This window comes from Monodelphis domestica, chromosome 4 (genome assembly GCF_027887165.1).
Source record: "Monodelphis domestica isolate mMonDom1 chromosome 4, mMonDom1.pri, whole genome shotgun sequence".
Taxonomy (NCBI): Eukaryota; Metazoa; Chordata; class Mammalia; order Didelphimorphia; family Didelphidae; genus Monodelphis; species Monodelphis domestica.
The window spans coordinates 217,826,620-217,843,928 of NC_077230.1; the positions used below are offsets into that span (position 1 = coordinate 217,826,620).

Here is a 17,309-nt window from a genome sequence, read left to right on the forward strand (position 1 = left end):
TCTTAATTGTGTGTGTAAGCAAAGAGTTTCAAATTGGAATTCTGAATGAATTTTCCCTCACAAACCACTGCATAAACTAGGTCAGATTGGATTCTATTCACACTGTAGGTACACTGTGTGTTAGAAGGCTTTTGTGGAATGGCCTGAAATACTAACCACCATTTATAACATTCTTTTTGTGGAAAAATGAATTCTCAGTTCCAAACGAGAAACTTGCAAATGAACTTCTGGAAAATAATTTTATTAACTGAGCCCAAATTCAGACCCATGTCACAACTAGTCTGATTTGTTCAGCCAAACAGAGCATCAGATTCTAGTGAAACCAGAAACCATAAGTGGGTATTGACTATGATAGTCTGCCTCCAATGAAAACTCCAACTTTGACATTACATTTCTCCTGCTACCACTACCTCAATTATCAACTTAAGCATATGGTATGAAAACCAGACCATGGGCCAAATATTGACTCATAGGCATGAAATCCAAGGCCAGCTTCAGCTGTGAAAGCTAAGAGTATAAACATATTTCTAGAATAGAAAAATTACTTTTTTAAAGGGAAGAACACAAGAGACACAAGTTCTTTGATAACAAAGATTGGTTCATTTTGGTCTTTGGATTGCCATTATTTAGCACAATGCTAAGAAAAAATACTTGCTTAATATATTCTTGTTGATTGTTGTTGTTGTTGTTTTTTGATTGTCCAATTTATATGAGATGGAATTCTCCCATGTAGCACTTACTAGGTTTGAATTGGATAGGATCTTCAATTGTCTCCAAACTTTGCTTAGGGAAAAGGAACTGAGAAATATCTCCTAAGCCAGATGAAGTGGGAAGGGCAAAGGAAAGAGGCCAAGGAAAGAAAGTATGAGCTTACTATCATTTCAGTCATTTCGGTAAGAAAAGAAATTGTACTAATAAGGTAATAAAATTATAAAATAAAATCTAGCATTTCCCCTATGGCATGAATTCTGAAAGTATAAAAATTATCTCCAAAGTAAAACATTATAATTTCCACAGTAATTTCTTGGACATTAAAAAAGTATTCTCCTTCTCAAAGTAGTTTTCTGTTTGTTTTTGTTTTTGTTTTTAGGGAAAAAATAGGTCAAATAAAGTAAGTGAGTACCCTTTACTTTCTTTTTTCCATAGTCAAAAATTCTTGGATCAATTCAATACTCACTGCCCCCAATACTTCCTCCTCACTAACATTGTTATTCAATTGTTTCAACAGTGTGGGACTTCATAACCCTGTTTGAGGTTTTCTTGACAAAGATACTAGAATGGTTTGCCATGTCCTTCTCTACCTCATTTTACAATCAGGAAGTTAAGGCAAACAGGGTTAAGTGACTTGCCCAGAATCAAACAACTAGTAAGTGTTTGAGGCCAGATTTTGTGAACTTTAAATTACTCCACCCTACTTAGATCTTACTTTATGGTGAAGATAAAGTCGTAATCTCCTGATTGAACAATGAAGTACTTAGTTCTTACTTTATAGTGAAGCTAGAACTTTAAGCTAAGTCTATTTTTAGATCTTAATACAAAAAGGTGTTAAGTAACTATAAAGGTTAAATTAATCACAAAAAGGTTAAGTAACTAACAAAAGGTGAACTTAACCAAGAAGTGTTAAGTAATTCAAAAGATATAATCTAATCAAAGAAGATGATAACTAAAGAATGAGTAGTCCTGGAGAAAAGCCTCTGATGTGATGGCAGATATGAAAATTGAGAGGAGGAGACACAAGAGTAAAAGGTCTATATATTTTGTGTCACTTCCTCTCTCCAGTACCTTTTGTGGTGGAGAGGTGCTGGTGGCAGCATGCTGGACCTTTTGGCATCTTGACATGGCTACAGCTATTTTCCGGTTTGGTGGTGAGTTTCTGGCTGAGTTTTTCCTCCTTTACTTTTTAAACTCTATCCTCTTAGAAGCCTCTAATTTCCTTCAGAGACCTAGCGGGGGAGATCTTGAACTCCCCCTGGCACAGGCCTGGTGGGTGAAATCCTATATCCTCTTCCCTCTTTCTCCTTAAATCCTTCCTTCTATATTAATTAAAATTACCATAAATTTCCAGAGTGACTTGGGTATTTTATTTGGGATTTTTCCCTGGTGACCAATTAATTTAGATTTTAAGTCACAACTCTAAAATTATCTTTACAATTTGAACTCAGGAAGAGAAGTCTTCCTGCCCAATATTATATTCACTACACCACCTAGCTTCCCCTCCCCTTCAATAACTGCTTGCAACCTTTTGCCCTCTGCCACATTATGGAAATTGTATTCTTCAAAATGGCTAACTATCTCCTGATTGCTAAATCTCATGGCCTCTTCTCAGTCCCCTCATAGTTTATACTTTATAAAAAAATTTGTAATTTCCAAAATACTTTCATATATTTTCAAAAGGCATATGGTGCAGCCAGTACCCTACTCTTAAGGATTTTCCCTATCAGGTGGGAGACAATAAACACAAACACTATAGATATCCAAACAAGATATACATAGAATGAATTTAAGGTAGCCTCAGGGGGAAGGCACTAAGATTTAGGACTAGAATAAAGACTACTTGCAGAAAACAGGATTATACCTAAAACTCCAGTGAAGCCAGGAGGTAGAGATAAGAAGTCCTGTAGCTACTTGTGATGAATGAAATGTTCTGGAGGCTTTATTTTTTAGTTTTATAATATTATTTTATTAAAAACTGCTCAAGATTTATAAACTAGTCAGTGTACTCCCTACACAGTCTGAACAAGCTAAAATAACCCAAGCAGGGCTCATACAAGAGAGATGCCAGAGTTGGAGAGAAAAAAAGGTTAAAAAAAAAGTCTCACTTCCTATCCCCAAAACCAATATATTCTCATGTTGTGACTAACCAGTCCCTCCCCAACATATCCTGAGAGGCTTCTCATTGAACAAAAGTCACACAGGAAGTGAATTCAAGAGACTTCCTCCCATGAAGTTTCAATCTTTGGGATAACTCTAATATATGGCATCTGCCTAGCTAGTTAATTATTTCACCACCTGAGAGAGTTTTCATTTACAGATAAACAAGAAGCCAGACCCCATCCCACCAGTTTTTACATCTAAACAAAAGAAGAATGGACCTAACACCTCTGGAAAGAGACAGCTTGAGCTTCAGCCCTAAAATCAAAATATCTAAGTTTTAAAGCCAAAAGGCATTTTAGGGATGGCCAAAAAGGGATGCAAATTAATATGAACTTTCCATGGGGGACACAACCAACAAAAACATTCAGGGCTGAACTATGTCATTGAATGCATGAGGAATGACAAGGGAACCAAAGTCACAATTGAAGAGTACATGGTGGGAATAAGATGTAAAAAGATTAGAAGGAGGCCAGGTCAATCGAGGGCTTCAAGAACCAAATAGAGGGTTTGATATTTGGTCACACAGTAAGAAAGTATCAGAACCAGGACTTAAGACTCTATTATTACTCTGGTTCTTTCTCCTCCCAACTTTACTTCTGTCTCTGAAGATTTCATCACCATAAATGGGCTACCCTCTTACCCTAGAACTTCCCTAAGCACCTCTGCATTTCTAATCTCATTTCCCTAATTTGGGACTTCTCCACCATTCCCTAGTATTGGGTACACCCTCTACCCTGTGATCTTCAACTTCCTTTTATGCTCTGTTTTACCTCATAAGATTGTAAGCTCTTTGAGGGCAAGAACTAACTTTTTCCTCCCTGGTGTTCCCAGCGCTTAGCACAGTTCCTAGAACATGGAAGAGGCTTGATAAATGTTTATTTGCTTCAACATCCCTTTTCCATACTGGCCTTCTCCAAACCCCCATGATAACCTTTTGTGTCTCTATTTTTGGGGATGATCCCAGGTCATTCCCTTCATGGCTGTGTGGTCTTTGTTACAAAGCTCCACACCCCAATTAGAATGCAAGATTCTTGAGTGTAGGGACTGTATTTCTTTTTGCTTGTATTTGTATCCTCAAGGCTTGGTACAGTGTCTTGAACATTAAGCACTATTAAATGCTTGTTACCTACCCACCATGATACTCTACTGCTTCTCATAGTCCTCTAAGGAAGGTTGGATAGGTTCCATTTCCATCTTATAGATGAGCTAAAGAACATCCAGAGAGATTAAATCACTTTAGCTAAGTGGCCTAGCCAGAACTAGAATATAAGTCTCCTGATTCTTAAGCTTGGGTCTTAATTCTTACTACATCATTTGCTACACAGTTTCCTTAAAATCATAAGATTAGCATTATCCTATTAAATAAATTATCCTGTCAAATAAATATAGATATACAAGCATAGCTGTATAAGTGCACATACATATATATGCATAGGCACATATTTTATATCCATGCTGATTGAAGCTGATGTTTGCCTTTTAGATATATTACCCCCCTGAGCAAAAACTAACAGACTAATGGTCAGACTCAGCCAAGAGCTAAAAGTTTTGAGGGCCATTAAACAACCAACATGCAAATGCTAGCAAATGCTTATTTTTTACTTAAACTGAAAACTTGCATATTATTACCATGATCCAGAGTGAAACTGGCCAGTTGCCCTTGATTTTCTCCCTCCTGAGAAAAGCAAAAATTACTGAGCCTTTAAACTGACACGCAAAAGGATTTTATTTCCCTTTCCAATAAGTGGCTTCCTTTCTCATAATATAGTTTTCCAATTGAGAAAAAGCAAACGTATTACAAACATCAAATAATATACCATAGATCTTTTTTTTTTTTAAACCCTTACCTTCCGTCTTGGAGCCAATACACAGTATTGCCTAGCCCTTACCACTCTTCTGCCTTGAGAGCCAAGCCTAGAGATGGGAGGTCCTAGGTTCAAATCTGGCTTCAGGCACTTCCCAGCTGTGTGAACCTGGGCAAGTCACTTGACCCCCATTGCCTAGCCCTTACCACTCTTCTGCCTTGGAGCCAATCCACAGTATATATATATATATATATATACATATACATATATATATAATATACAGTATATATAAGGGTTTAAAAAAAAAGAAATAACTTGACTGGCATCAATGAATAGAATTAACATTTTAAAACAATATAATTAACATCTAAAAGAAAAAAATATTCATTCAGCCAACTCCAAGGCAGAAGAGTGGTAAGGGCTAGGCAATGGGGGTCAAGTGACTTGCCCAGGGTCACACAGCTGGGAAGTGTCTGAGGCCAGATTTGAACCTAGGACCTCCCGTCTCTAGGCATGGCTCTCAATTCACTGAGCTACCCAGCTGCCCCCTACCATAGATCTTATAGGCACACACATAATATGTATTTCTTCCTTCTTTTGTTCTTTTCTCCTTCCTTCCTTCTTCTCTCTGTTTCTATTTCTCTGTCATGAATGTCTATCTGTCTTTCTAACAGAAACAGATCCAGTTCATGATCTTGATCTTGAATGTCAGGATACTAATTTAAGAATTAATTTAGATTCATGGCATAAAAAAAAGAAAGTTACTTCAGACTCAGTATTATAGATCACTTGTCTTTGTGAGAAAGCTGCTGTTTTAATGCTGAATAGTCACTTGCTAGTATTCTATTTAATGTCAGAATTACAGATTTAAAGTTAGAAGGAATTCCTACAGTTATCAAATTAAATTCTCTCCTTCCAACTTTACAGGTTAGAAAACTGAGCCCCACAGGAATGAAGTGACATGACTAAAATAACACAGATAGGAGCTAGGATTCTGATCTCTAACTTGAAATCCAAAATTTATTCTACCACATTGTGTTTAAATTTAAATTACTTTAAAAATCTTAACAGACAGAAAAGAGACATGCTATCTTATAATTCTACAAAGAGAAGCACTTAAGCTGGAAAAGTTAAAATTCAAAACCTAGGCAAGGGTAGTAGATTGGGTTTTGGGGTGGATGAATATTGGGTCTTTTCTGATTAGTGAATGAATAATCATGATGGTAACTCAGATGGATACTATTACTCCCATTTTTCTTTTTAAAGGTTTATTTTGGTAGCTGACAGTTACCAGACAGAGCAGGCCCCAGGAGATTATAGAAGGTTATCATCCAGCAAAATAATTCCCTAGATGCTTGCTGACACCAGCAGAAAGAAATCCCAGATTGAGAGTTTAGCTAAAGTATTAGCTTAAGTGCTTAATTAAAGGTGTGGTGCCTGAAGGGGCACCATCTGTAGGCCAGGGTGCTAAGCTTTTAGGTCTTTCTGGTTTGGGGTATAGGCTTTTTAGAAGAGATGCAGCAAACTCTTCCAAACCTCTAAGAGGCAAAATAGCTTGAAGGCTTCTCAAGCCAAAAATGTCAGCAATTTGTTGGGCCAACTATACACAAGCCAAAACTCAGAGCTATTTGGCAAAGAACATATGGAAAAGTCAATATGAATTCTCTGCAAGTATATGTTTGTTTGGATGACATATAGTACATACACATACACATAGAGTGCTTGGTACAAAGTAGGTCCTTCATAAATTCTTATTGATAGATTGGTTAATTGGAAATCTCAAACATGCTAATTTTATTATATATTTTTTTATTTATATAATCTATTTTTAGTTTTATAGATGTCATATATAAAATATATATTTTATAAATAAATATATAAATACATAATTAATTAATATATTCACATATAAATATAGAAAGTAGATAAGTGTGTTAGGCCTGGTCAGGAAGCTTTGAATTAAAATGTGACCATGGATAATGACTAGCTTTGTGAACTTGGTCAAGTCCCTTAACTCTGTTTGCCTCATTTACAAAATGAGCTGGAGAAGGGAAAGAGAACCACTCTGGTATCTTTGCCAAGAGAATTCCATATTGGGTTATGAAGAGTTGGACACAACTGAAATGACTGAACAAACAACAAAAGACACAGCAATAGTGACAGAGAGGGTAGAAATAGAGACATATAGGTATTTGGCCTAGATGTGATTTCTTCAGTATAGGGATATTCCCAAAGACAGAATTCTTCTACAATATAAATCGGCATCTTCATTGCAAATTATTGATCAATCAATTAATCAATAAGCAATTATGAAGGATCTATGAAGGTACTGGACTAAGCACTGAGACCACAAAGAAAAAGTGGAGTAATCCCTGATCTCAAGTGCCTTACATTCTCCCTCGGGAGGTAAGGCATACAAATGTATAATATGTACATTTGTATGTACACAATACATATATCAGTATATACATAAAATATACAAAATGATTACAAGGTCATAGGGGAAAAGAGCAAAAAGTAATATCTGGGTAAAGGAAGGACTCATGTGAATGCTTAAATTGAATCCTTAAAGAAACTAAGGAATCTGAGGGATTAAGTTGAAGGAGTTTATTCCCACCATGGGAGACAGCCACCAAATAAGGACGAAGATGGGATACTCTGTGTGTGTGTGTGTGTGTATGTGTGATAGCACACTAGCCAGTATGGCTAGATGGTGATGTATGTGGAGGTGAATGATGTGTAAGAAAGGCAGCAAGGGGCCAGGTTATGAAAAGCTTTAAATGGCAGTGGAATTTCTATTTAAACCTAAAGGTAATCAAGAAGCAGTGGGGCAGGTAGGTAGTGCAGTGAATAGAGTGCCAGATCTCGAGTTAGAAAACCTCACCTTCCAGATTTCAATGTAGCCTCAGAAACTTACTACCTAAGTGACCCTGGGTGAGTCACTTAATCCTGTTTACCTCGGTTTCTTCACTTATAAAATGAGATGGATGAAACCTAAATTGGGTCATGGAGAGTCAAACGTAATGGAATGACAACAAAGAAGCTTACTTAGTCCGGGTGTACAATGATCAGGCATATATTTTAGGAAAACCACTTTGGCAACTATCTGCAGGTTGGATTAGAGAGGGAAGAGGCTCAATGAAGGGAGAACAAATATGAAGCTAGTCCAGGAGAGGAGATGAAGAACTGAACTATAATGATGGTTGTGTGAGGATAGAACTTATGTAAGAGAGAATGTGGAGATAGAAAAGATAACATAGATTTGGAGATTTCTTATCCCTATATAACCCATACATATGTATGTATGTATAAATTATCCCTATTATTCATCCAAACAAACCTTTCGGGATTCCTTACCATCTGGTGGTAGATACTTAAATTAGAGGTATAAAGTCCTTCGAATTGCAATTTCATTCAATAAATATTCATTATTTATTAGTAGGCATTATATGCCTACTAAGCGCAAAGGCACTGTGCTAGGTACTGAAGATCCACAATGAAAAAAAACAAACAACAAAGTCCTTGCCTTTGGAGAATTTATAATCTAATAGGGGGATATGTGTAGAATGTAAAATAAATCTACACAGTATTCAAGGAAAACATGAGGAGGGAGAAATATTTTTAACTGGAGAACCAACAACCAGAGGAATTAGAATTGTGATGGACCTCAGCAGCTCTCTTCTTCAAACTACAATCAAAATAAAATCCTGCTTTAATTTACCAAGTGACCATCCAGCCTCTACATAAAGACCCAAAGGAGAGAGAATCTACTGTCTATTGAAGTAGCCTATTCTACTTTTGAAAGCTCTAATTGTTTAAAAGTTTTTCTTGGCATCCAGCCTTAATGTACCTCTGTTTGACCTTTTGTTCTTGGATCTGTCCTCTTGAGCCAAAAAGAAAGTCTAATACCTCTTTACATGAGTGTTCATGTGACACATGATCAGGGAAGACTTCACAGAGGAAGTTAACACCTGAGCTAAGTCCTCAAAGAACAGGAAGATTTTCACAGGTGAATCTTAGGTGAGAATGTATTTCAGAGATTAAGCTCAGCTCTAATAAATAACTATACAGATAGAAAAGTGAAGGATGATATCAGAAAACAGCTTGTGAATCTAGATTGTCAAGAAAGTTAAGAACATGGACTAAGATAGTGTGAAAGGTAGGCTATATCTAAACTTTAGATCAGAGCAATTTGACAATCCACCCCTGATCTACCTCCTTTTACCTTTTTATCTTCCCCTTTTCTCTTCTTAAGAGGACTAAGGACAAAGAAGGTGCTACTAGTCTAGAAAGAAAATTCTCTCCTATTGAGATCAATGTCATACACTCTTTCTTAAAACAAGACATATGAAAGATATTTGTAGCAAAAACATATGCTTACTTATTCTCTGAAAATGAAAGTCATAACTCTTGACATATATGTCAAATGAAGGATATATCATTCCTTCCATGTTGATAATATGTAGCCAGAAAAAAGTAGAACAAATGGAATAGGGGGGTCATTCTCCTGGAAGCCAACATATATCTCCCTTCTCCAAATCTTTTGTATCATTTCAGAGTAGGACATGTGGGGCCATGAAGAACAGGATACAAAAAGAGTCAAATAGCCCATATCCAGCCAGCACCCCCTCTCAAATGTCCCCTTCGTTTAGTTACCTTGCCCTGATGATCATGTTTCATTTCCCAGCCCCTTGGCAGCTCCAGTTGTTTATTAGCAAACATGTTGAGGAATCCCACTAGGTCTCGATTATGCTGGTAGCGTTCAAAGTGGTGGGTGTCCCGCCGGACTTTGGTGATCATGTGCTTCAAACACGTGTTGTTTGTAAACATGCGGTAGGCACTCTGGAAAAAAAAAATATGAAGAACCAAGAGTTACTCCACATCAACCAGTATATTCAACAGAAAGCAAAGAAAGAATAAAACATCTCAATTAATATAAAATGTGAAGAGACAAATTGAATCCAGTAAATTGTTATTAAGGAGATGCCATTCACTTTGACCTTCTTGCCATCTGCCCTGCTGATACACATTCTGTGCCCCCAACCCCTAATAGATTTAATAATAATTTAAGGGTTTGTAACTCCTTCCCTGAGACCAAAACATTTGAATTAGTATATGCCAACTCATATGGCCTCCTGGATCAGGTCATCCCCATAATAAGATTAACATTCTATACCAGTGATGGAGAACCTTTTAGAGACCAAGTGACCAAACTGCTACTCTCATGCCACATGTGAGTTGCCCGCTAACCCCAGACAGGGAAGAGAGGAAATGTTCCCACTGGGCTGTTAGGCAGAGGTGGGGATCGAGTGACGAATGTCCTTAGGTGCAGTGGAAAGGGGGAGGGGAGCAGTCTCCTCCCGCACATGTGTAATAGGTTCACCATCATGGCCCTATACTGTCTTGCCATCAGTCATATTGTATTTACTATTCCCATTATCACCCCTCTCTGTTAATCAATAAACATTTATTAAGCACCTACTATGCCAGACACTGTATGAAATTCTGGGGATTTAAAAGGTAAAAGAGTCCCTGCCCTCGAGGAGCTTACAGTCTAATGAAGGAGACAATGAGCAAATATATAGATACAAACAAGCTATATTCAAAGTAAATAATAAACAAGTAGATAAGTAAACAAGAGAGGTAAGACACTAAAATTAAAAGGGGTTGGGAATGGCTTCCTTTGAAGATGGGAATTTAATTGGAACTTAAAGGAAATCAGGGCAGTCAGTAGGTAGAGGTGAGGAGGGGGAGTATTCTAAGTATGAATGACAGAGAAATGACAGAGAAAAAGGCCAGAATCAAGAGGTGGAGAATTTTGCTCTTGGAACAAGCATGAAGGTCCAAATAGACCAAAAATATGTGGCAGGGAGAAAGGGGTAAGGTGTAAGAAGACTGGAAAGAAGGAAGGGGCAGAGCTTGTGAGAAGGGAATCGCCCTAGAAACCTAGAAATCTGCTTTGGCTTTTTTCATTTCCCTGGTTACACTATCTGTAAAATTCTTGAATAAACACTTTAATGCCTTAAGTGAAGGAGTCTGAGTTGCAACTCTTGGGGCAAGAACCAGCATTCATTCTCCCACAACAAAACTCACTCTCACTACATAACTATCAATAAAAAAAAAGTTCACAGTCCCCAGTTTAAGAACCTTTGCACTAATACAATACCTAGCCTGGCTCTAGAAAATATTCATCAAAGGGAAGAAAGTCATAATATCCTTCAAGTTATGACTTTAGGTACTCCCTCTTCCCTTCAGGCTTGGAATGTCCAAAAAACCCTTGCTACCTTGGAAAAGGATGCTGATTCGAAATCTACATTCTCTTTGGCAATATCTGCTAACTAGTAAAGTGTTAGGATCTCAAAGTATCATTTTAAAAAAAGGATTTCAAAACACTATTATAAAGCACCATTTTTACAGTAACTGCTCATGGGTAGGATGAGCTAACATAATAAAAATGAACATCCTACCCAAACTTAATTTACTTATTTAGTGCCATACCCATTGAACTACAAAAAAACCTTTTTACTGAATTAGAAAAAAACCATAATAAGGTTCATTTGGAAGAACAAAAGATCAAGGATATCCAGGGAAATCATGAAAAAAAAATGCGAAGGAAGGTGGCCTTGTAGTCCCAGATCTCAAACTATACTACAAAACAGTGGTCATCAAAACAATATGATACTGGCTAAGAGACAGAAAGGAGGATCAGTGGAATAAACTTGGGGTAAATGACCTCAGAAAGACAGTCTATAATAAGCCCAAAGATCCCAGCTTTGGGGACCAAAATCCACTATTTGATAAAAACTGCTGGGAAAATTGGAAGCCTGTATGGGAGAGATTAGATTTGGATCAACATCTCACACCCTACCTACACCAAGATACACTCAGAATGGGGGAATGACTTGAATATAAAGAAGGAAAATATAAGTAAATTAGGTGAACACAGAATAGTATACATGTCAGATGTTTGGGAAAGGAAAGATTTTAAAACCAAGCAAGAGTTAGAAAAAAAATCATAAAATAAATAATTTTAATTATATCAAATTAAAAAGTTTCAGTACAAACAAAACCAATGCAACCAAAATTAGAAGGGAAGTAACAAATTGGGAAATAATCTTCATAACAAAAATTTCTGACAAAGGTCTAATTACTCAGATTTATAAAGAGCTAAATCAATTGTACAAAAAATCAAGCCATTCTCCAATTGATAAATGGGCAAGTGACATGAATAGGCAATTTTCAGTCAAAGAAATCAAAACTATTAATAAGCACATGAAAAAGTATTCTAAACCTCTTATAATCAGAGAGATGCAAATCAAAACAACTCTGAGGTATCACCTCACACCTAGCAGATTGGCTAACATGACAGCTGTGGAAAGTAATGAATGCTGGAGGGGATGTGCCAAAGTTGAGACATTATTTGGAACTATGTCCAAAGGGGGCTAAAAGACTCTCTGCCCTTTGATCCAGCCATAGCACTGCTGTGTTTGTATCCCAAAGAGATAATAAGGAAAAAGACATGTACAAGAATATTCATAGTTGAGCTTTTTGTGGTGGCCAAAAATTGGAAAACGAGGGGATGCCCTTCAATTGGGGAATGGCTGAACAAATTGTGGTACATGTTGGTGATGGAATACTATTGTGCTCAAAGGAATTCCATGGGGACTGGAACACCTCCAGGTATTGATGCAGAGCGAGAGGACCAGAACCAGGAGAACATTGTACACAGAGACTGATACACTGTGGTACAATCGAATGTAATTGATTCCTCCATTACTAGTAATGTATTGATCCTGAACAACCCGGAGGGATCTATGAAAAAGAGCACTATTCACATCCAGAGGAAAATCTGTGGGAGTAGAAACACAGAAGAAAAACAACTGCTTGATTACATGGGTCAAGGGGATATGATTGGGGATGTAGACTCTAAATGAACATCTAGTGCAAACATCAACAACATGGAAATAATTTTTGATCAAGGAGACATGTAATACCCAGTGGAATTGCACATTGGCTACGGGAAGGGTGGGGGAAGGGGAGGGAGGGAAAGAATATGATTCTTGTAACCAAGGAATAATGTTCTAAATTGACTAAATAATTTTTAAAACACCATTTTTTTTCAAAATCACTGGTTTCCTCTTTAAAAATTATATATTTTATGCATTCAATAATAATATTCTGGAAACGGACCCATAGCCTTCACCAGATTACAAAAGATACAAAAAAAAAAAAAAGTTACCTGTTGATAAGATTTTGCAAGGCTGAGAAAAGGCACCCAAACACCCTTGCAAGTCTGACAAACAGGACACAGGAAGGAACATCTCCCATGTTCACTGAGGATCTTTGCAATTAAGGAAGATCTTTTTGATTAGGGTAAACCCTCCCCTACCCTCCCCAAGCCCTGTGCATGCCCTCATCCTCTTCTCCACAGCCTGGAATGCTCTGGGAGGAAGAAATGGAGAGAGGACAGAGAATTCCCCTGGATGTGAGGAGGGAATCTCCCAGACACTCAAATCTAGAAACCTGGAATCCTGCTTTGGTTTTTTCATTGCCCTGGATACTGTGATAAAGGATGGAAAGGTTCACAATTTGCAAAACTGTGCAAAAACTGAAAATTGCAAACCTAGGTATGATTGACAGTGGCATGTGACCAAAGGTCACATGGGAGCCTGAGTGGGAGGATCTGGGAAGACTCCATCTTGCACCAGTGAACTTTTTCTTCTGGTCTCCTGAGGAAGTCAAGAGGAAGGTCTGAAGAGGATTTCCCTGTGTTGAACTAAGGAAGAGTTCCTGTATCTAGCTGCTGGCAGCATTTAGTCTCACTTGGGCATCAGGACTTGCTTGGACATCTAACAACAACAGATCCTGGCTCTAACTGGTTTTGGACCCCTGCTGTGATATTTCGGTATTTTGTTAAGTTCTTTTAGTTTAGTAACCTAGTTAGAATAGTTAGTTAGTTTTTTAAATAAGAATAAGCATAAGTAAGTCCCTAAGCCCTTATTCCTTTCCCTTCCAAAACAATAAAGTAGATTTTTATGTTTTTTTCTCTTGTGTTTCCCTTACCTGAAAATCCTATCTTAACAGTTTGGCAAAGCCAGCTAGGTTAAGAATCTGTATATTGTATTTATTTCTTGAATGACTGTATATTTCTCTGTGTACTTAGCTAGCTAAGAGCTTGGGGGGTTACATAGAATTCTAAGGGTTGGCTTCCTGAAGGGGTTACTGAAGCTGCACCACAGACCCTGGCAGCCATCTTAAGAGAAAAAAAAAAACTGTTTTGATTGTTTGAAATTTATTTGTGCTGTCTTTAGTTTATGTACAATATACATTGTAGCAATAATCTTACAATGGAAGCTGGCATGTCTGTAGACATGTTTAGCAATGTACTATTTCTGTTCTTCGATTATTTTCTGTATGTACCATATTTTGTATTTGTGATGTTCCCTAATTATTGTCATTATGTGTTTGCTATGGACTGTCTGAAACCCCTAATGGATGTTAAGCTATGTGACATAATGGCTTATGTACCCCTGGCTCTAATCTGTGCCTGTGTGGTCTATAAGTCTCGTGTCTCTGTGTGCCTATGTGGTAAGTGTCTAAAATATCTGGTGACCTGGCTCAGAAGGGATGGCATGAAGATGATGCAAATGAAATTCCAACTTGATACCCTCAAGCACTTAATAAACCTGAATATGACTCAAGGCTTTGCACAAGATACCAACAGAATAAACAATAATGGGAAAAACTTAAATAGACTAGATAAAGAGGAAGCAGCAGGAATAATTTCTTTGTGCCCACTTAGAGATATGCCAGTGGTAAAACAAAATGAAGTCCATAAAGTGAAAATACATAAGAGATTTTCCCCAGGAGACCTTGAGTCCATCAGGAAGAGAACACCACTTTTTAATGATGAACCTAATAGGGTGATTAAGGAGATGAATAGGGCAATTGATTTATAAGATCCAAACTTCAATGATTTTGCCCTACTGATGAAGGAGGTCTTGACTGAGAGAAAAAGAACCAAATGTATTCAGGAGACTATAACAGATCCATTATTGCAATCCTGGCCAGAGGATTTGAAGTTAGATACATCTGAAGATGAGACATTAGTAGAGGTAAGAGATGCAATTCTGGAAGTAATGGGAAGGTATACCAAAAGGCCCAAATCGTGGTCAAAATTTGAGGTGATCAAACAGAAGGTCTCTGAAGCTCCTGTGGTTTTCCTGGAAAGGATAACTGAGGCAGCTGAAACTTTATTGAGAATAGATCCCCTGGAAGAGAACTCAATTGCACATATTAAGAGGGTCTTTGTTAAAAATGCTGTCCCAAAGATGAGGCAATTTTTTAAAACAAATGACTATCTGCCAAATCCTTGAATAAACACTTTCATGCTTTAAGATGATGGGGTCTGAGCTACAACTCTTTGGGCAAGAACCAGCATTTGCTCTCCCACAACAAAACTCACTCTCCCACTACATAACTATCAATAAAAAACATTTCATAGCCCCCCAGGTTAAGAACCTCTGTACCAATACAATTCCTAGCCTGCCTCTAGAAAACAATTTTTTCTTTTCAAAAAGGGACACAGGGAATTTAGAGCTTGACTTTTAGTCTAAAAAACAAGAAGATTAAAATTCTTGCTCACAACTTGTTATACATTATTATTTTGTATTACTGTGTATTTACTTGTCCTATCCCTTTCCTAAATGATAAACACCAGGAGGGCAGTACTGTCTGATCTAACTCTATACCTCCCTCTGGGCTTAGCATCTTACACTTAAACAGGTAAACAGGTCAACCAAATATTGTTATGTGTTGGAACCTAGAAATAGTTTTACTACACGGAGCTTCTTTTAATAATGACATTTACTAAAAATGGTTCACCAGAAACATGGAAAGAAAATTCATTTCTTCATATACATGACTATTGGCTGTCTTTTCATTACTTATGCTTCAAATTACTTATGACTGACACATAGTTAGAAGAATATACATCAGATTTGAGAAAAGTAAATATTTTTCCTCCTCCATAAAGCACTAAGTGCAGCTTTGATGTTTTAATCAATGTATTTCTAAAGCTCACTAAAAGCCAAAGTAATTAATACTTTAACTTGCACCATTCTCTCTTCTTTATTGAAAATATTATTTATTAATAACTATAATTAAATATATACACATACCATCAACAAACTGATTTCAAAAGATAAGAATGTAATAAAACTCCAACCTCTTTATAAATCCTTTGACCAAAAATGTGTGTATTTTAGAGGAAATATCATTGTAAACAGCAGAGGGCCATGGCATGTACAAACATACAAAGACAATCTTTCAATAAGAAAAACATAATTTAAGGATGCTTTAGAATTAATGCATTAATGTGGGGGAGAATTATTCTTTATGAAATCCTTAAAGCCTATGAAAACATAAGCAAATCACAAGTAAGCCAGGAAAAAGAGAATTAAAAAACCACCAGGTTAATCATAGTGCTTCTTCTATACTATCTTGTTAGTCTAAGAAAAAGAGATTTCTTTTTCTCTTGAAAAATCCTGGGGCCATCAGCAAGAACACTCAAGGTAATTTCCATTGCCAGTTCCATGAACTTCCTAAATCAGAGAAAATTTAGTTGATAAAGGACTTGGGAACAGAAGTAGCTTATGATATCAGGGGAAGAACAAGTAACAACTAAAAAAGTTACTATGGAAAGAAATCTTATGAAATGAAGAAGGGACAAGTAGGTCAGGGGAGATGTAAATAAAATCTTTAACAAGTGGCTTGTTTTTACAAATTATGAGTATTTGGAAAGTATATATCCTGTTAAAAAACTAAAATTGCATTATACACCGAAGAGTCAAAGGATCATTGATATAGAGCTGACAAGGGTTGTAAAGGTCATTTAGTCTATGTAAGATTAAAAATTAATATCCAAATACTTCAAGTATTATATTTTTATAAGAATTTATTAATAATAACTTGAAGAAAAGGATAGGGATGGCCTGAGCAAAGATGAGGATCCCAGACCAGGGGCGCAGGAGAGAAGCAAGGAGGAGTGTGGGAAGGAGAGAGCTAAAGCAGGGTTACACACGACTTTATCAGTACAGCATAAGGATGCAATGTGGGGACAAAAGAGGAAAGGTATGCTGGATAGTGTAGTTCAAAGGTACAAAATTCCAATTACACAGTCTAAGATCTTCAATTTATAGAGGAGGAGAGAGAGGTTAGCTAGCTCAACAGAAATGAGGTACTAAGCAGCAGTACCAAGATTTAAAATCCAAGTCCTTTTATTCTATTCACTGCATAATCAAATGGGTGATCAAAAAAGAAAGCTCAATATTGATGCTGGAAGTTAAAACTATATAATAAGATCACTTCACCCAAATTTAATATTTAGAGAAAGAAATAAAATTCTGACTCCTCCTGAACTCAGAATCATGTTGACATCTTTTTTCTTAATGTCTATCTTTCTTTTCTGTAATAGACATTATCTGGTCTTGGCGCATTCCTGTAGATGGTGTTTATGTCAAGGGTGTGAGCCCAATGGTGTGAGTCCACAGCAGAGAGAAGTGTTTTGAAGGTGAAAGAAATGGGTTCAACAGTATGTAAGCTGTGTTTATTCCCTGGACCTCTGTGGTC

The 17,309-nt window shown here is 36.9% G+C and overlaps 1 protein-coding gene across 3 annotated transcripts in view; it reads right to left on the bottom strand.

Moving 5' to 3' along the window:
* Nucleotides 1-17,309, bottom strand: part of HECW2 (HECT, C2 and WW domain containing E3 ubiquitin protein ligase 2) — a 466,207-nt gene that overhangs the window by 117,216 nt on the left and 331,682 nt on the right. For all 3 annotated transcript variants that reach the window (XM_016433751.2, XM_001369816.4, XM_007494546.3), the window contains one exon: nucleotides 9,336-9,521. In XM_016433751.2, the coding sequence (XP_016289237.1) occupies nucleotides 9,336-9,521 (186 nt within the window). The remainder of the gene's footprint in view (nucleotides 1-9,335; nucleotides 9,522-17,309) is intronic.